Source organism: Martes martes (genome assembly GCF_963455335.1).
Source record: "Martes martes genome assembly, chromosome: 14".
NCBI classification, from domain to species: Eukaryota; Metazoa; Chordata; class Mammalia; order Carnivora; family Mustelidae; genus Martes; species Martes martes.
The window spans coordinates 36546875-36568190 of NC_137902.1; the positions used below are offsets into that span (position 1 = coordinate 36546875).

Here is a 21316-nt window from a genome sequence, read left to right on the forward strand (position 1 = left end):
ACAGACAGACTGGAGTTACGCTGCCATAAGCCAAGGAATACAAAAAGGATTGCCATCAACCTTTAGAAATTAAGAGAGACAAGGAAAGATTCTTCTGCAAAATCTTCAAAAGAAGCACAGTCCGCCCTATCAATGCCTTTATTTTGGTTTTCTAGCTTTCAGGACTGTATGAGAATAGACTTCCATTGTCATTTCTAGCTTTCCGTTGGATTTCTAGCTTTCAGGACTGTATGAGAATAGACTTCCGTTGTCATAAGCACCGAGTTTGTGGTACCTAGCAGCCCTAGGAAACTAATATAGATAGCTAGAATTCTTTTAATGAAAAATAACAAGAGATGGCAACATGTGGAGACAGTAGAGCCTTCATCTACTGCTCATAAAAATGTAAAATGGTATAGCCACTGTCAGAAAATGTAACTGTTCCTCAAATAGTTAAACACAGAACTATCAGAGGACCCAGCAGTTCTACTCCAGATTCCCAAGAGAAATGAAAACAGATGTTCACCCAAAACTTTGTACACAAATAGTCAAAAAAGCCAAAAAGTAGAAACAATCTAAATATCTATCGACTAATACATAAAAAATGTAGTATATTAATTACAGTGGAATATTATTCAGCCATAAAAAGGAATTTAGTACTGATACATGCTACAATATAGATGAAACTTGAAAACGTAATGCTAAGTGAAAGAAATAAGATACGAAAGGCCATATGTTGTATGCACCCACTTAGATGAAATGTCTGCAATAGGCAAATCCAGAGAAGAAAGCGGATTAGTGGTTGACAGGGACTGAAGAGTGACAGCTGATGGGTACAAGGTTTCTTTTTGGGGTAATGAAAATGTTCCGGAATTAGATGAGGTAGTGACTGCACAATCTTGTGAATATACTAAAATGCACGAAACTGTACACTTTTAAAAGGTAATTATTATGTATTATATCTCAGTTTTTTTAAAAAAGAATTTTATACTAAGATATCTAAGTATATGGCATTCAGTGTTTAAATGGAAATATAGAAGCTGAAGTGAAAATGCACTTTTTTGTTTGTTGGGGAACGTCTTACACACAACTGTAATCACAGGAGTAAATGGACTCTCCAGTGAGAAAACAAAGAGAAAAAAGAAGATGACTCCTTAATCAGGAAAGCTGCCAAAGTAGCTGTGGTTCATTCTGAGAGACAGGCAGTAACTGGTACAGAACAGATCACAACAGCTAAGACAAGTTTCAAAGGGGGGGCAGCTACATATTACCATTTCATTTAGAAAAAAATATACATTCACACACAGTAAATACTACATAAAAAATGAAAATAAGGAAAAGAAGGATGGTAGACAATTATGTCAGAATAATGTAAAAAATAAAGGGAAGAAAGGATTGCTAAAAGCTAATAGATTTGAAAACATGTAGGTTATACGTGACTTGGGAGCAAGTTTCAAGAGTGTGGAGAAGACGAAAGCCAGATTAAAGTAGTCAAAATGGGCCTATATCACAGTTCTTAGTATTTGGCAAAGAGAGGAAAAATTAAAATATGTTAGAAACTCTATCCTGGTCCATGGGCATGCTTTTTCAGAATAGCTAAGATCTGTTCACATTTGCCAACAATGACAAAGAAGCCAAAGTAAAAAACAAAACAAAACAAAACAAAACAAAACAAAACAAAAACCCTAAAAGGATTATGGAAATAGGAAATTTTAAGGGATAAAAGCCTAAAAGAAAGGCAAGAGAGGGGCACCTGAGTGACTGAGTCAGTTAAGTGTCTGCCCCAGGCTCAGGTCATGATCCAGGGTCCTGGGATCAAGCCCCACATCAGGCAGGCTCCCTGCTCAGTAGGGAGACTGCTTCTCTGTCTGCCCTCTATCCCTCCCTGCTGCTTGTGGTCTCTCTCTCTCTCAAATAAACAAATAAATCTTTAAAAAAAAAAGGGGGGGGGGGGCAAGAGAAAATAGGACAGTGTGTAGAGATACACACACACACACATACACACACACACACAGAAATTATTGATCCAAGTAAATCCCACAAATGTCCAAATCACTTAAACAAGTAATAATATGGTCACCCTACACCATTTTTTTCTAGTTGGCCAAGTATAAACAGCACAAATAAGTGAAAAGAATCTGAAATTTAAGAGTGAAACAGACCTAGATTCAAATCCCAGCTCTACTACTCACACAACCAAGAGGTTAATTTGTGAGTGAGCGGGAAGAGAAGAATGTGCATATTATGAACAGAAAGACGTATGTATCATCTACAAAGGTAATTTCCTATTTTAAATTAAAAAATCAAAATCTGAGTTAAAAAAGCATAATTCAGCACCTAAGTTTGAAGCTAAAGTATTAAATGGTTTATAAAACTTTTAAAAAATATTTTCATTTTAAAGATGTTTTACTTGACATATATTCCTACATGATTTTGTCTAAAAATCTATTCCATTCATTGTGACCAATGTAACTAATGACTTTGTTTTTCACAAAATACTGGCCATTACTTAGAAATCAATATTCCTTTAACTGAATATTTCTGTTTTTTTATTAACATATAATGTATTATTTGCCCCAGGCGTACAGGTCTGTGAATTATCAGGCTTACACATTTCACAGCACTCACCATAGCACATACCCTGCCCAGTGTCCATAACCCAGCCACCTATCCCTACCCCCGCCCCAGCAACCCTCAGTTTGTTTCGTGAGATTAAGAGTCTCTTATGGCTTGTCTCCCTCCCGATTCCATCTTGTTTCATTTTTACCCTCCCTACCCGCAACAAGCCCCCGCATTGACTCTCAAATTCCTCATATCAGAGAGATCATATGATAATCGTCTTTCTCTGATTGACTTATTTCACTTAGCATAATACCATCTAATTCCATCCACATCATTGCAAATGGCAAGATTTCATTTCTTTTGATGGCTGCATAGTATTCCATTGTACGTTTCTTAATGTTTTATTTTTCTAAGAATAAACTTTTTGGGTGGCCTGGGTGGCTGAGTCATTAAGTGTCTGCCTTTGGCTCAGGTCATGATCCCAGGGTCCTGGGATTGAGCCCTACTGAGCAGGACTCCCTGCTCAGCGGGAAGCCTGCTTCCCCCCTCCCACTCCCCCTGCTTGTGTTCCCACTCTCGCTCTCCTTCTGTCAAATAAATAAATAAAATCTTCAAAAAAAAAAAAAAAAGAATAAACTTTATGTTTACAAGTCACTCACTAAAATCAATGCTCTTCTCTTTTGATAAAGTTACATCTTTTGTTGGCCTTACTTTACAATTTTCAAAGGAAAATGCCAACTCAATTGTTATGGTGACTACCTATTCTGCAGTTATTTTAGTACTGGAAGTAGAGGTTTGTTCCTGACCTTTGCACACTCTCTCATACTGTTGCATAGCTTCTTCCACATTTTGATTACTTAACTGCTCCTGCAAGATGAAAAAGCATGAATTCAATGCAAATGTAACTAAAATGCACAGTGGTATTTAACAGTGGGACCTGAAAACAGGGTTCTATGTTGGGTTTGAAATCTCTCTCCCACAAGGCTGACTAATAGTCTCATGCTTCCAAGTTTCTTTTGCCCTGGAGAAAAGGGCTGGGTGAAAAAACTTGACACCTTTAATCCACCACAAAGTTTACTGCCCAGTCATTTTATTTACTCAATTTTTTTAAGCTACCATGTTCTCCTACACACCAGAAAAAGGAGAAATGAAGAAATGGAGGTTCACTATGCATTTAACTTAGGAGGAACAAGGAAAGCCATAAAAAAAAAGTTTCTTATCAATAAACTTAAAGGGCAGAAAAATGGGGTCCTCCACCCTCTCTATGTAGGAAGTTTGAAAAAAGTAACAGAAGCCAAAAGAGGCAAGAGTAAATTATGGGCCCTGGAAATCCTCCAATTCTAGTTTTAACCTATCAGGTAATCCAACTTTCACTCCCTATCTCATTTAACATCAACACTATCTCATTACATTTCAAGTCTTGGAATGAATCATTACAGAACCTGGAAATCTCAGAAACCTATTATGAAAGCACAGACTGCTTTATTAGGATTAAATTCAGTTAAAAATTAAAATCATGTGTTTACACTTAAATAGTCATTAGTTTGCTTCATTCAAAAGCCAACATGCAAAGAATACAGTAAATCCATTTTATAATTGTTGCCAAATCCATTTAACTGATGTCAAGCAAATTTAACCACTTATAAAGGGATTTTGTTTTTTAAGTGTCCTTTTGAAAAAAGGACACTTTTTGTAAGACATGAGCTTCATTTTCTTTTTGCTTTTTATTTTGAAACGGTTTTAGACTTACAGAAGAGTCACAAAGATAGCAAACATATCCTGTATAAGCTCTACTTAGCTTCCCCTAATGTTAACTCTTATATTACCACAGTACATTTATTTAAAAATCGAGAAACACTGGACCAAAATATGAGCAGTTGAGTCTCTACTCTCTATTATTTAAAATATGGAAACAATCATCTTTGTATGAAAAAAAGAAATTGGCACTGCTATAATAATTTTAACAACACTATAGACTGTATTGGATTTCACCAGTTTCACCAGTGATATCGTTTTTTGCTTCTAGGATCTCATACAGGATATAAGACTGAATTTAGTAATCGTGTCCCCTTAATCTCCTCCAATTTGTGAGAAGTCCTTGGTAGTCCCTTTCTTTAATGGCCCTGACACTTTTTACTGGTCGGGTATTGTGTACAAACATCCTCAGTTTGGATTTGTTTGATGTTGTCTCATGATTAGAGTGAGGTTATGGATTTGGGCGAAAAAAATACCACATAAGAGATGTGCCTTTCTGGTCACGCACGTCAAATCAGGAAGCACATGGTTATCAATACGATTTACTACTGGTGATGTCATTCTTGAACACCTGGTTAAGGTGGTGTCTGCCAGGTTTCTCTACTGTGAAGTTACTAATTTTTCCTTTCCATACTCTATACATTAGAAGCAAATCACTATGGCCTTATTTAAGTAATTAATTTTTAGATTCCAGAAATAGTCAAGAGAGAATCTGTTATAAAGAACTGATACACTGAGGTGCCTGCCTGGCTCAGTTGGTTAAGTGTCTGACTCTCGATTTAGGCTCAGATCATGATCTCAGGATCAGGAGATCAGGGCCAGCATCGGTCGGGCTCCATGCTCAGTGGGGAGACTGCTTGAGATTCTTCTCTTTCTTTCTCTCCCTCTGTACCCTTCCCCCACTCGCATTCACTCTCTCAAATAAATAAATAAGTAAAATCTTTAAAAGAAAAAAAGAACACATACATTTAAGTAGCCACTAAAACATTCCAACAGAATCTACTTAAACTATTTTTAAAAACAAGACTGTTACCTTGAGTTGCTGAATAGTTCGCTGTTTCATATCTATTTCCTGCAAACACTGATTTTTCTTTTTCTCCAGTTCATTAATTTTAATCCGCAGTAATTTCTCTTCATCACGCATTACAGATACCTAAAAAGTAATGTTTATAAAACAAATTAAATATTTTTTTAAATGCTAAGTTTTTGTTGTTGTTTAAAATTCATGGCCAGTGGTTCGAAGATTTGTATCTTTGTATCTTTTAAAACCCATTAGAGGGGTGCCCAGGTGGCTCAGTCAGTTAAACATCTGCCTTGGCTCAAGTCATGATCCCAGAGTCCTAGAACTGAGCCCCACTTTGGGGCTTCTCCTTCTTCCCCCTCTCATATTCTCGCTCTCTCACTATCTCTCTTCTGTCTCTCGCAGATAAATAAATAAAATCTTAAAAAAAAAAAAAACCTTTAGAAAAATTATAGATTCTAACATACTATATGATATAGCTTCAAATTATCAGGAAATTTCTTAATACACTAAAGGAGAATGCATATGAAAAGATCATTTTCTTCTCACAATATTTTAAGAATCTCAAACTCTGTAAGTGCTCTCAAAAAAGAATCAACACAGCACCTTGCAACAGCAAAACCATTATCACAAAGAAATCAATAAAGATACTCTAAGAGGAAAATACTGGCTTAGTCTTCCAACGGTTATTGAGTAATGTGATCCAGTAAAACAAGAAATACTTTAAAAGCTAATAATGGCCCACAGAGGATGAAAATGGAACAGTTACAAGAACAAAAGTTATTCATGTATGTGAAGGTCAATTGATCTTTTATGTTACTGGTAACCTAGTTCTACAAACTTGTTAGAGAAATCAAAAGCACTATGAACTAGTATGTAAATCTTCACCAAAAAAAAAAAAAAAAAAAAGATAATCTACAAACATCTTCACACCAATTTCATTTCCATCACATCAATTCTAGAGATTTCATAAAATGAAGAAAATTAATTGAAAAAAGTTCTTCATAAAGAACATGGAAATATACTTAATAATAGTAGCTCTGAGTGGTTTGGTTTCAGGGAATTTTTACATTCCTTTTTAGACTTTCTGAAAGTTCCAAACTTACTACAATACATATTTCCTTTATAATCATACATCAAGACTATTTGTTTATCTGCTTATTTTGTTTAAAAATGTGGGACTTGTAGTAACAAACACCAACCTTATCAATTTTACAGGTATAAACTGCCAGCCAATAATAAATAAAGATCATGTGTTGCATCAATATGCACATAAAGACCACATCAGTTTCCATCCTGTCTCTACCATTTACTAGCTAAGTGAACTTGAACAAGTTATACCTCACAATACATAATTAAAAACAGAGCCTACCCCTAATATTTGTCTGAGAACTAAATGAAATATTATGTGTAAACTCAGCATAACTGACCCAGAGTAAGCTGTTAGTAGTAGTAGTACTAGCACTGACATTACACAGTATTTTGAAAAAGAGAAAACAATCTTTATAACTATTATTAGAATAATAGTAACATAACTTAAAAAGAGATATCCTTATAAAAAGTGGAATGAAAAAAATCTCAAAGTTAAAAAGCAATCTTTATATACAGGTGATCCCATATACAAAAATAAAAACATGTAAGTATGTACAGTATTTACATATATTGTTAAGCACAATATATGTATCTAATTAGATAAATTAATCTAATATACTATGTTAAATAAAACATAATATATGTATCTAAATAATTACTTTGTGTTTTCATGATCTAGAAGTGTGTTTTAGGGTGCCTGGGTGGCCCAGTCGGTTCAGCATCTGTCTTTGGCTCAGGTCATGATCCTGGGGTCCTGGAATGGAGCCCCACATCAGGCTCCCTGCTCAGCAGGGAGTCTGCTTCTCCCTCTCCCTCTGCCCCTCCTCCCTCTCTCTCTCTCAAATAAATAAAATCCTTAAAAAATTTTTTTAAATTAAAAAAAAAAGTGCACTTTAGTGATCTAAAAGTGATCTAAAAGAACACTGACGGTGGAGTTGTTATATTTAAAAAAAGAGAAACATTTGGGAAGAAGGCTTTCATTTGAATCTACATTTGTTAAAAAATATTTCCAGGGGCGCCTGGGTGGTTCAGTCATTAAGCGTCTGCCTTTGGCTCAGGTCATGAGCCCCTGAGGGTTCTGGGATTGAACCCCACATCAGGCTCCCTGCTCAGTAGGAAGCCTGCTTCTCCCTCTCTCTGCTCCTCCCCGCTTGTGTTCCCTCTCTCACTCTGTCTCTGCCAAATAAATAAATAAAGTCTTTAAAAATTTTTTTCCAAATAATATATACAATAAAAAGGTTTAATTAGAAAAAGAAGTTATTATTTAATTGGAAAAAAGAGCTATTATTTAAGTAATTGGTTCCACTTGAGTCAAAGTCAATTATACCATGCCTGAAATGCTTACTGATAATCATGGTGCTCAGAAATAGTATCTTAAACCAGGAAGTTTACATGTCTAGAAAGTAAATAATCCAAATCTTTTGAGGGACAAACAAGTGCTTTCCCAAATTATGCCACACTGCTTTGAACTTAATGATTTGACTAAGAATTTTCCTAGAACTAATTATAGTTTAGGTCATCTTTACTGTCTTACATTTCTAATCTAATCTAGTACTGAAATATTTGTCACATGACCTTCTGTATATAATTACAAGAAACATCACAGTATTTTGCGTTGTAAAATACTGGGTGGGTACCTGGGTGGCTCAGTCGGTTAAGTGAATGCCTTTGGCTCAGGTCATGATCCTGGGGTCCTAAGATTAAGCCCCATATCTGGCTCCCTGCTCAGTGGGGAGTCAGCTTCTCCCTCTCCCTCTGCTTCTCCCCACCCCCCAACTTGTGTTCTCTCTTTCTGTGAAATAAATAAATAAAATCTTTAAAATAAAAATAAGAGGGGCGCCTGGGTGGCTCAGTGGGTTAAAGCCTCTGCCTTCGGCTCAGGTCATGATCCCAGGGTCCTGGGATCTAGCCCCGCATCGGGCTCTCTGCTCAGCAGGGAGCCTGCTTCCTCCTCTCTCTCTGCCTGCCTCTCTGCCTACTTGTGATCTCTGTCTGTCAAATAAATAAATAAAATCTTTAAAAAAAATAAAAAAAAATAAAATAAAAATAAGAGATTGCACAACTGAAAGAAAATATGAGGGTGGTGGGATTATGGACATTGGGGAAGGTATGTGCTATGGTGAGTGATGTGAAGTGTGTAAACCTGGTGATTCACAGACCTGTACCCCTGGGGCTAATAATATATGTTAATAAAAAAAGAAAAAAAATATTAAAAAAAGAAAATATGGGGGCACCTGGGTGGCTCAAATGGTTAAGCATCTGCCTCTGGCTCAGGTCATGATCTCTAGGTTCTGGAATCAAGCCCCAAGTTGGGCTCCAAGCTCAGCAGGGTGTCTGTTTCTCCCTCTCCCTCTGTCTCTCCCCCTGCTTATGTTCTCTCTCTCTCTCTCTCTCAAATGAATAACATCTTAAAAAAAAGAAAGAAAATATGAACAAATGATTTCCTAGAATAGAAACCAGAAGAGACAAATATCCAATAAAAACATGAATAGATGCTGTACTTCATTAAGTAATCAGAGGAATGCCATTTCAAATGACAATGATATACCCCTTCATATCCTCTGATGAAACAATTCCACCCCCTGGAATATAAACTCTTGCACAAGTATACCCACAGGCATGTGTAAGAGAGGAATGCAGTTTCTAAAAGTAAAAAAAGAAGAAAAAAATCTGACTGGTCAACTGGCAAATGGATAAATTGCAGAATGTCACACAAGGGTGGAAGTGGTTATTACAACCATACATAAATGAACCTCAGGAATACGTGAAAAATAAACAGTCTCAGAAAAATACAATATACTGCTTAGAAATAAAAAATAGGTATGACTTAAATTATATTTTTAGAAGATAAAAGATAAACACAAAACATTCAATGTAATAACTTCTATGGAGGCAGGAAACCTATAGGGATGGGACCCACAAGCATTTGCTGTATCAATTTCTTCAGACCTTAAACATTAAATATTCTTTTTGACTAACTCAAAGTAATAATATTATATAATTCTTTAAAATTCTCTCAGCTTTTTAAAAAAAGAAATAAATAAAAATAATAAAACTGTTTCAGCTTTTAGAAAAAGTCTAACTACAAGACAAAATCAAGGAGTCACAGTAGAAAAATTAATAAATTTAAATTCATGAAAATCAAAAATTTGATCTAAACAAAAAGAAGCTTACCAAGGAAAATAGCAATCAGGGCAGGGGTCTACAATTCATACTCTTAAAAAGACTAATTTCCTGAATATGTTATAGGCTCCTATAAAGCAAACTAATTTAAAAACAGAATAAAAATCAATAACCCAAATTTAAAAAGCCCAAGATATGAATACACAGCTCACAGAAACACACACACATACACACATACAAATGGCTTTTAAACAAATAGATGCTCACTCATAATTAGAAAAATGCAAACTGGAATTACAGTGATTTTTTTAGAACTAAAGTTTTTAAAATTAGAAACAGAATTATACTTTTTTTTAAGATTTTATTTATTTGACAGAGAGGGAGAGCACAAGCAGGGGGAGCTGTAGTCAGAAGGAGAAGGAGAAACAGGCCTCCCACAGAGCAGGAAGCCAACACAGGGCTCATACTCAGTACCCCACAATCATGACCTGAGCCAAAGGCTGATGCTTAACTGACTGAGCCACCCAGGCATCCCCAGATATATACTCTTTATCTGTCAAATATCAAAAAGTATGATAAAATACTACTTTGTGGATAAGGGTGAAAGAAATACTCTTATTCTCATACATTACTTCTGGCTTATAAATTGGCATAATGAGCATAATAAATACCAAGTTACAATGTACCAACAAGTGACCCATAAATTCTACTTAGAATGACTTGTAAATGTTCAAATGATTTTGCTGCATAAGCTCAATCAGAAGAAGATGAAATCATCTGAACTGTCTAACAATCCAGGACCAATTAACATTTCTGTCATAATTTTGTAATCATTTTGCAGTCATAAAATTTTGTAGTCATAAAATAACTATATTACCCTGATATGACAGCCATGATGCACTATTAAGTGAAAAAACTAAGATTTACAACAGTGTTTACAGGATGCTTTCATTTTTTTTTAAAGAGAGAGAAAAAAAGAAGGATAGAAAGAGGAAAAATTTAAAAAAAAAGAAAGTAACTGGTGTCATTTGATGCCTTGAAGAGAAACTTGATCAATGGGACAGTTGGGAGGGAGTTTTCTCACTGAATGTACATTTGTATATTTTGTATTTGGAATCAGTGATTGTATTTCCTATTTTCAAACTAAACTATGATAAAAACTTGTAACAACTATACTGCATACTCTCGTGAATATTATCTGCAAACAGAAGTTTGCTTTTCACTTTTTGGGGGGAACTGAACTGGGCAGTCCTTAATAGAAAAAAAGATTCTAATACCACACGAGGCACATTTTTTTCTTTTTTGAAATTTATTAAGTTTTTTAATTTTAATTACAGCAAAGCTAACAGTGTTATATTAGTTTCAGTGGTTCAACAATTCTATACATTACTCAGTGCTCATTAGTGATTAGTGTGCTCTTAATCCCCACCACCTCTTTTACCCTTCCCCCAAGATCTCCCCCACATATTTTTTCCTAATGTTGGACATTCTTCACTTTAAGCTTTCTTTTGTGAAATAAGTATTCTCCTCATTTAAAAAAAAAAAATTGAGTTGATAAACATTTTATTCTAAAATTAGTGTCTAAAAAATGTGCTCTACAATGAAAACAATCTTTGTTATTTAAATTGGCCACACAACTTTTCAAATAACCTACCTCTTTCTGAACTTGCTCAATCTGTTTTTTGGCATCAGCGAGTTTCTCTTTCAGCTCAGCATAATCTTCTTCCTTCCTCTGAAGATCTGCTTTCAGAGTCTGTGTAAGGGCAGAGCTTGCAGATAGCTCCTCTTTCAACCTAAAGAACACAAATAATTTTTCTATAGTGACATACCACAAACCACACAGGATCATACATGTGAGCTAGTAACAACCTATAAAATTCTAAATTTTCAGAAACCCAGACTGTCCAATCAATGACTGAGTCCTTCATAGAAGATTTCATGTGATTTTATAAACAGATTTTTGCATATAACTTTTGGTTCCAAAGACTTAGTTGAACTAAGTTCAAGTTCTTTACTCTTCAAACACACTATGCTAGATTAAGTTATACCCACCTAAATAATTTAAAAGACAGAGGAAAACTAATAAAATAAACACTTTGTACTTTTAAATATTTTGATAACATTATCTTACTTTTCTGCTTTTTGCCAGTTAGTTTCCTTTTCTTCTTCCTTTAACTGAAGTGAATGCTTTGCATCTTGCAAATTACTTGTTAATTGTGAGATTTCTTCTTTCAACTTGACTTCCTTTTCACTTAAATCTCTGTTGTTTTTGATAGAATCCTGAAGATTTGCTTGAAATTCCTTTAGATTTCTTTCTAGCTCTAAGATGACAGATTCCTTTTCCAAAATTTCTTGTTTTAACTTGGCTGAATGATTGCATTCATCTTTTTGAGTTTCTAAGATTGCTTCAAGTTCTTTTATTTTCATCTTATAGCAAGTAACATCTTGTGTAAGTTCTGAAAGTGCTCTCTTCCCTTCAACTACATGTTGTACTTGAACATCAAAAGAAATATTTTTTTCTTGCAATTCTTGTTGCAGCTGCTGTATAAGATTTTCTTTTTCTTTTAGTAGGTCACCTTGATTTTTATTCTCCTTCTCCTCTGTTTTTAATCTATTGTTTTCATCTATGCAACCTTTTAATTCTGCCTGTAACTTTTCAATTTGTTGTTCCAGTTCCTGGATCTGATGACTCTTTTTGGAAGAGACCTTTACAATTTCCTTACATTCTTCCCAAATGGCTTCAATACTAGAATGGAAAGAACTTTCCCTACTTAGTTCTTGAATATGATATTCTTTAACCTGCTTACTTACCAAATTATCATTCTCTAAAAGGTGTAACTGTGTATTCGGCAAATTATCCTCTTGAGAACCACTTGACAGATCCCTGAGATTGAGTAAATCTATGTTTGAGATCTGAGCAACTGAATCAAGCATTCGCAGTTCATCTATTTTTGCTTGCATTAATTTAATTTGGGAAACATTATTTGTGATGTTTTTCCTAGCGGTTTCTATCTCCTTTGACAATCTCACAATCTTTTCCTCTTGTTCTTGATTTATACCTCTCTGCACATGTAATTCAGAAACTGCATTATCATAATTTGACTGAATTTGTTGGACCTCTATACTTAAAGTAAAACTCTTTTTTTCAGAAAGAGAAAGTTCCTGCTGCAAACTAATAATCTTTTTATTCAATTCTGCTTTTTCTGCCTTTTCATTTTTAAGTTCATTTTCAGCGGAAAGTAAACATGTTTTCAGCTCTTCATTATTTTCTTGTAAAATTCTAATGCCTTCCCCATCTTCTGAAATGCTCTTTTGCATTTCTTCACTTTTCTTTTCATCTTCAGTGATAGTTGGACTAGCATGAATAGATCCTTTAAAAATAAGAAAATTGCTATTAATCGGGTAAATCTTAAGAAAACCAAAAAGTTACCATATAAGCCAATATTTAAAAGTAAAAAAAAAAAAAAAAACCATGGAAGCAAACTTCTAATGAAAAACAAAAGTAAGCCACTGGGTGGGAAAAAAAAAAAACAGGTTGTAAAACACACCAATATAAGCCCATTAAAAACTATAGTTCCTTTAATTAATGCAGAAAGAGCAAAAGAAGTACACCAAAATTGACGCAAACTACCCAATTTTCTTTTTAAAACTTTCAATATTCTTTCAATTATCTACTACAAATATTTGTTATCATTATAATACGGGACGGAGGGAAGGAAATCATATGAGACACCCCAATGCAGATATTCCAAATCCTAAAGATAATTTAAAAGCACAACTGTCTGGGGCGCCTGGGTGGCTCAGTGGGTTGGGGCCTCTGCCTTCGGCTCAGGTCATGATCCCAGGGTCCTGGGATCAAGCCCCACATCGGGCTCTCTGCTTAGCAGGGAGCCTGCTTCCCTTCCTCTCTCTCTGCCTGCTTCTCTGCCTGCTTGTGATCTCTGTCTGTCAAATAAATAAATAAAATCTTTAAAAAAATAAAAAATAAAAAAAATAAAAGCACAACTGTCTTACAGATCTACTAAATGAATGACTTGAAAAAGCTTATATTTTCATAGCTAAAATTAGGGGGGGAAATGGTTGAAATTCTGGGAACTCTCATGCAGCCTTACCCATCACTAGCTATATAACTGTCAAACTCCTTAACTCTGTGACCACTTCCTCAAAGGAAAACAAAAATAATATCATCTATCTGAGTTTCCATAGTATTTAAGCAAAAACAAGCTTTATTAGTTCAGTTTTCATTCTTCGTATACAATCCACATTAGCTTCCTTCACCCAGCCATCTAGATGCTACTGTACCGCCGTAACTGTGCAATCCCATTATGCAATCCCAAGATCTCTTTTCTTTAATATGGACTAATTTTAAAAGCTCAGTGAATAAGGATTTATTATCTATAACTTACATTGTTATAGATAATAAAATTACATTGTCTCCTCTGCCTCAAAGAGTGTAGGGAAAACATGGCATTACCCTTGCAGTAGAGCGTCACTTTCATCAAAGCCTGATGAGTGTATTTCTGAAGCTTTTCTTATGTTTGTAGTTACATTTTCCTAATTTACTGCCTTGAGATTCATGATTTATTCTAAGTATTCCAGCTACTCTAAAATCTTAAAGATTTACACTATTTTTATAACAAACTTGCCCACTTACTCTTACGGATTTTTTTCTTTTTTTTAATAATTTTCAGCCAATATATCCTTTTTTTTTTTTTTTTAATTTTTTATTTTAATAAACATATAATGTATTTTTATCCCCAGGGGTACAGGTCTGTGAATCATCTGGTTTACACATTTCACAGCACTCATCATAGCCCATACCCTCCCCAATGTCCATTTCCCCACCACCCTCTCCCGTCCCCCTTCCCCCCCCGCAACCCTCAGTCTGTTTCTTGAGATTGAGTCTTTTATGGTTTGTCTATCCTTTTTTTTTTTAATAAAAGACTTTATTTATTTATTTGACAGAGATCACAGGTAGGCAGAGAGACAGGCAGAGAGAGGAGGAAGCAGGCTCCCCGCTGAGCAGAGAGCCCGATGCGGGGCTTGATCCCAGGACCCTGGGATCATGACCTGAGCCGAAGGAAGAGGCTTATTAACCCACTGAGCCACCCAGGCGCCCCTCCAATATATCCTTCTTCCATCAGATTGTCTCCTACCATCTTACAGTTATGGGAAGTCATCCCAAAGTGGAATGACCCCATCTTCTCCACTGGTTCAGACTTCTATTCTACTTTCCATTTAACGTAATTCTCTACTTTTGATGCTATTTTTATACCTTTGACTTCATCAGTGGAAATGACTAATTAGGAAAACTAAATGAGGATGGATTTTTTTTTTCATAACTTAGAAATGTTTAAGAAAACCATGCTCTTTAAAAAAACAAGTTATAAAACTATCTGAACCATTCATCAGGAGAGAGAGAGAAAGGATCTAAGCAAGTTTAAAATGACAACAATCAGAAATTCAGAACTCACAAATAGATCCTATCTATCCTGACTCAAGAGATTTGAGTCATGCATACCATACGGATACATATAGTCCTTAAACCCTAGAGTGCATACAGAAAGCTCAGTGAAACTTTTGTGATCAAGTAACGTTCTTTTAATTTTACCATATTTCAAGAACTAGGATAATTACATAAAGTAAATCAAACTAATTTGTTTTGTACCTAATTTTTTTTCAGATAATCACACTATTCTTTCAGAAAACTTTAAATGGTCTACGGCCATACCACCCTGAACGCGCCCAATCTCGTCTGATCTCGGAAGCTAAGCAGGGTCGGGCCTGGTTAGTACTTGGATGAGAGAAAACTTTAAATGTTTTCTATCCAAAGATTTATAGAACATATTCAGGACAGCCTTCTTGGGAAAAAATTAAAGTATTCATCCAGCAATAGAGATGGGATAACTCTTAAGTATCTATTGTTAACTTATAAAAACTAAACATAAACAACAAGAATGCAGTTGACACTAATTTAGTATTTACACTACATTCAACCTATACTTCTGCTTGTATTCTGTTACAACAATTACAGTTTGATTGAAAAATCACAAGTAAGCAGACTATATCATGTCTCCGGTTTGTCTCTTTTATTGCTATCTGAAGCCTTATTTCTTGGACTGTTCACATGGCTACCAGCTTTCCCAAACTACAGATACAATGACCTCAAACAAGCAAATTCACTTCCACGGGGAAATGGCTTTGCATTTCCTTTTAAGAAGAGAACATAAGCATTCCATGAAACTATCAACCCCCTGATATTATCCTAGTGGTTACAGGAGTCACAGATTTTATTCTAGACATTTTTTAGTATGAGGTAAAGGGGAGGAGGGTAGTTACAGCTACAATTTTCATAAGCTAACACCTTATGTAATCCCTGTAGTCTCTAATAATACAAATAATTGAGAAATAGTCAAAGTGGTTGTGACTTAAAGGAGAAAAAAAGTCTTTTGTCGTGTTACCTAAACTTACTTAAATCTACCTGCATCAAAATTATTTATAGCTAACAACAATAGTTCTTAAATATGCTTCTTCATGAATGGGTTACCTTTAGGATTAGTCCCACTGTGTGTTTCACTTGTTCCTGGCCACTTCTACTTCTTAGTCACCTACAGATCCTACATTCTCAGCTATTCTATGGCACTGACCAAAGTGAAAGGAGGAAAAGAGGAAAAAATCATAGCAAACTCGTCCTCCCAGTAGCAATGGATAACAGAAGGCATATGCATATTAGTCTAGATCTATTAGCTCAAACAGCACTGTACATCCCATAAACCATATATCTAATATTATCCTCTAAGGCATCTACTTTTGAAAACATTCATTTTACTGCGGCTCTATGAGGTGTTTATTAAGTTGGTGTACTACCCCACTGTTTTCATTGTTGACAACCCAGTAGGCAGGTGGTACTTATTTTACTTTACTAGTAACAAAAGACTTAACTTACCCATTTTTCTCAGTATGAAGCAGCTAGGAAGGTTTCTAAAGCTATGTTTCTAAACCTCTTAGAAAGCCCTTACTCCCTGTATCATATTACAAGAGTTTTCTAAAAGAGATAACAGGGGTGCCTGGGTTGCTCAGTCAGTTATGCGGCTGCCTTCGGCTCAGGTCATGATCCCCGAGTCCTGGGATCGAGCCCCACATCGGGCTTCCTGCTCAGTGGAGAGCTTGCTTCTCCCTCTCCCTCTGCCTGCTGCTCTGCCTACTTGTGCTCTCTATCTCTCTGTCAAATAAATAAATCTTTTTAAAAAAAATTAAATTAAAAAAAGAGAGGTAACAAATAGCTTAGAGAGAACTTTAAAATTGATCCGTCTTCCACATAAATAGGGACATGTACTATACAGTAAGTATGTACCTACTTTTTTAGTAATTCCCTAGTTAAATACAATAACTTGAGCACATACGTCTTTCATAATGCTCAGCTCGAAGTCTTATTGGCAAATGTCTTTTCATAGACGGAATAAAGAATGTGGGGAGATTTGGGCATAAGAAGATACTATAATTATGAAAATAGAAGTGATGTTTTAACTACCACAGGCGCAGCAGTAAAAAGAATCATACGTATGCAAAATGTGATAAAAACACAGTATCTAAAAATATTTTATTAAAATAAAGGACAGCTATAAATACATACACCCATCCTCCAGGCAGTCTATAACATGTTAGCAAAAAATCAGTGACATATACATTTTCTCGGGTTTTTTTTTTTAGATAAAAGTTTCCTTCTATTTGCAACTTTTCCCATTACCAGTTTAGGAACTAACTTTCTTAAAGCCCTCCTAATGGCAAGTTAAGTAGTACCTTTCTTTGCTGGTGGCTCTTCTAGTTGAAGTTCATTTTTATTTATTCTTTTTCTTCCCAAATCAGTTTTGGTTTTGTTGTCCTCAGGCACTTCAGTGGTTTCATTAGAAGCCATTTTATTGTTTATTATTAAAGAAAATGTACCATCCTTATCCTAAAATAAAATAAAGATTAGTTGGCATATACAAAGCTATAAGAAACAAAAGCTATAGGAATTATGTTTCAGTAGTGTATCGTAAAAATTTTATTTTCAAATTTGTTGAAACATTTTCTAAATTATTTCTTAAGTCTCACCCTAAATAACTGATGGCTCTGGCAAGACAGTAATATTAACTAACTTGTACATTCAGTAAGGAAAACAAAAACACTTATCTTAAAGTCAGTTAAGCATATAGTTTTATCCTGATACCTTCAAGCAAATTCATTGTTAATGGGCTAGATATTATTCTGGGGATAACTGGAAAACCCTAAAATACTTACGCCCGGTCACATTCAAAATGTGTTTGAAAAGAAAAATACAAAACACTATGACAAAATTGTTTCTTATATATATACTTGAACTTAAAATCTTGAGGCTCCACTCTAGAAACTCAACAAGTTTTGTTACCAAAGCCTCTGAAAGATAGGCAGCATTTTTTTATACTTTAACAACTCCCAGAAAAATAATTTTGGCCTCAGCTTTAAATATATAGCCTATATATATTTAAAGATATACAGTCTACAGACAGCCTTAAAACTGAGCTTCTTATTTATCTAAACAATAAAAATCACTTAGACTTCTATTTTTTTAAAGCAAATATTATGCCTCCCTGAAAGGCTAGCAGAAAAAGATACTATATACTGTTATCTGGAAAAAGGAAGGGTGAAACTCAGCAGTTAGGGACAAGTCTATAAAATAATCAAAGGGATAGTAAAGCCAGGGATTTTTTTTTTAATGTAAAGATTATTTAAATCCCTTCTGCTGGTAGCAAACCATTTTTAGGGGTAAGAAAAAAAAAGTGCATGAAAAACAAAAAGTCATTTTCCATCATAAAATCAAACATTTTATCCAGGAGATTAGATGCCTTTTTTAAATTATAAAGTAATGAGGGTTTTTAAAGCAGTTTTTTTTTTTTTAAAGATTTTATTTATTTATTTGTCGGAGAGAGAGAGAGTGAGAGCACTGGCAGATGGAGGCAGAGGGAGAAGCAGGCTCCCTGCCAAGCAAGGAGCCCGATGTGGGACTCGATCCCAGGACACTGAGGATCATGACCTGAGCCGAAGGCAGCTGCTTAACCAACTGAGTCACCCAGGCGTCCCTAAAGCAGTTTTTTTAGATAAGAGGATCTCATGATGAAAAACCGCTACTCTCACAATTAGTCCCCTGGTAGCACTGAGAAATAACAAAATCCTGGAATAGAAAGATCACACCTGTGACAGAGCCTAAGAGTTTTCAAACACTGCATGACAGGTTCAAGCTGTCTCTTCCCTCACTCTTGGGAAATGATCTTATCATTTTTTCCCTCCTTCAAGTTACACAACTTCTCCAAAAAAAAATCTATCCTCCACAACAGTTGTGTTTTTTTTTTAAGATTTTTTATTTATTTATTTGACAGACAAGTAGGCAGAGAGGTAGGCAGAGAGAGAGAGGAGGAAGCAGGCTCCCCACTGAGCAGAGAGCCCAATGCGGGGCTCGATCCCAGGACCCTGGGATCATGACCCAAGCTGAAGGGAGAGGCTTTAACCTACTGAGCTACCCAGGTGCCCCTACACAACTGTTACTGAAAGGAGTCTTTTCTGCCCCTAGAGTGTGTGTGGATGTTAAATGATCAAGAACTACCATTCAAAAGGAAGTTTATCATTAGGAAGAGTCTGCTTTCAAGACAAGCTTTGGAACAGTGACCTAGATCAACAATTAAATAGCACATCAGGTTAAGCTCCAAATTACTTCACATTTGTTTATGTATTTACATGAAAAATTTCACATACTATTTAAACCTAGCTGGTAACAGAATCTACAACCAATCTAAAAAGTCTATTTATAGGCAAGGACTATTAAAATAGGAACATTGTTAAGTTATTTTTCTTAAAGATTTTATTTATTTATTTGACAGAGAAAGACACAGTGAGAGAGGGAACAGAAGAAGGGTAGGGGGAGAGGGAGAAGAAGGCTTCCCTCGGAGCAGGAAGCCCGATGTGGGACTCGATCCCAGGACCCTGGGATCATGACCTGAGCCAAAGGCAGACGCCCAATGACTGAGCCATCCAGGTGCCCAAACATTGCTATTTTAAATTATTGTTTCACTATTACTTAAACATGACTAACACACTGCGGTATATAAACATTCTATAGAAATAAATAGAATTCCAACTTAAATTTCCAATAATTTTCTTCGAAGATGTAGTTGCCAGAGTGATGTCTCTGGCTTTTTATTTTTTTATTTTCCTTCACCAAACCAAACAAGACTTACAATCCAAATCAAGTGATCAGAGCAAAACCATGTGCTGAACAGCCAAACAAAAGTGCTAAGAGTCCGAAGGCCCACCAGCTCATACTATAAAAAGTCAAGCTCCCAGTCCCAAAAGGTCTTATCTCCCCTTAATTCACAAGTCAATATCCTCTTCTTAATTTCTACCGCCACCATCCAACTACCCTTAATCAGAGGCCTCATCAACTATCACCTGACTCTTCCAAAGAGACTTTTCTGGTCTCTATGCCTCCAGTCTAACTCCATCTCAATCCCATCCCCCAAATTTCCAAATACATCAAACTCAAAATAAAAAATCAACTTTACTACTCCTCTCCTTAAAATTAATGACTTCTCATTGCCCATGGAATAAAACTCAAACTCTTTAATGCAGAATTTAAGAACTTCAACCACCTTACCCCAACCCACTGCTTCCTGCCTCACTTCTCACCTCTCCTTGCTTCAAATGTTTTCTTGAACAATGCTTGTGCTTTCCTACACTGACTGAAAGATTTCTCATTTCCAGGACTTTGAGCATTCTGAATCCTACACCTGGAAGACCAGCCTATTTTCTTGTCCCTCCCAGGTATGGACTGCCCCCTTCCCCATACTTTAAACTGACTGAATTTTAATCATCCTTCATGGGTCAACTTAATCATTTTCATCTCCAGAAAGTATTCCCTAAACCTCCACCTATTCTCAGCTTCCTGTATATACTGACTACCACCGCACATTTCATTACAATTCTGTTTACGTGGTTTCTCTCTTACTGAGGAATCATTAAGGGGACTAGTCTTTAGTCATCTATATAATTCTCAAAATCTAACACAGTACCCAGGACACAGTAGACATTCAACAAGTGTTTTTGTTGTTTTGTTTTGTTTTGTTTTTTGACTGAAATACATCATTTTATGCTTCTCATCCTTGCTCTTCTCCTTACTACAAGGGTGTCTCTCCCAGTTCAGGTACCAAAAAAAAAAGGTCAGACAGACTGAATAATGCTTCTAAAGAATACCAAAATAGAGGTCTGCCACCAGAGATTAGACCGAAGGTAAGCTATTCTAGAATGCTTCTTATCTACTCCTATAGTACCAAAAGCCCACCTAATGCTCAGATGATTCTGAGAATACTGGTGAATACTGGACCCTGACTTTAAAGAGAGAAAGGACAGTCAACAGCACTTTTTACAAGATGTCAATCTTGCCTCATCTGGTCAGAGAAAAGACATAAAAAAGTACCTCCAAACAAAGCAGAGAGGTTTGGCTATTAGTTTACTCAGCCTATTATGTTATATATATATATTGTCTTCTTTAACTCAAACAATAATATAAAGGAGTTTACAATAAAAAAAACATAAAGGAAAACCAAAGCCATTGTTTAAAAAAAAAAAAGGATTAAAAGGCAGGCTGATTATGCTAAACTAACTAAATATGAAATTACCTAAACTTGTACTTCTAAAACCCTTAAACACTTTACATGGCATAGTACATGATGCAATTTTTAAAATAAAATATCCTTGCCATTAAGCATATGAACA

The 21316-nt window shown here is 35.4% G+C and overlaps 1 protein-coding gene across 1 annotated transcript in view; it reads right to left on the reverse strand.

Moving 5' to 3' along the window:
- KIF20B (kinesin family member 20B) overlaps positions 1-21316 on the reverse strand; it is a 77888-nt gene that overhangs the window by 28583 nt on the left and 27989 nt on the right. Inside the window, exons 18-22 of the mRNA XM_080823448.1 lie at positions 17333-17486; positions 11664-12903; positions 11187-11325; positions 5330-5449; positions 3348-3408 (exon numbers count right to left, since the gene is read on the reverse strand). Of these exons, the coding sequence (XP_080679574.1) occupies positions 3348-3408; positions 5330-5449; positions 11187-11325; positions 11664-12903; positions 17333-17486 (1714 nt within the window). The remainder of the gene's footprint in view (positions 1-3347; positions 3409-5329; positions 5450-11186; positions 11326-11663; positions 12904-17332; positions 17487-21316) is intronic.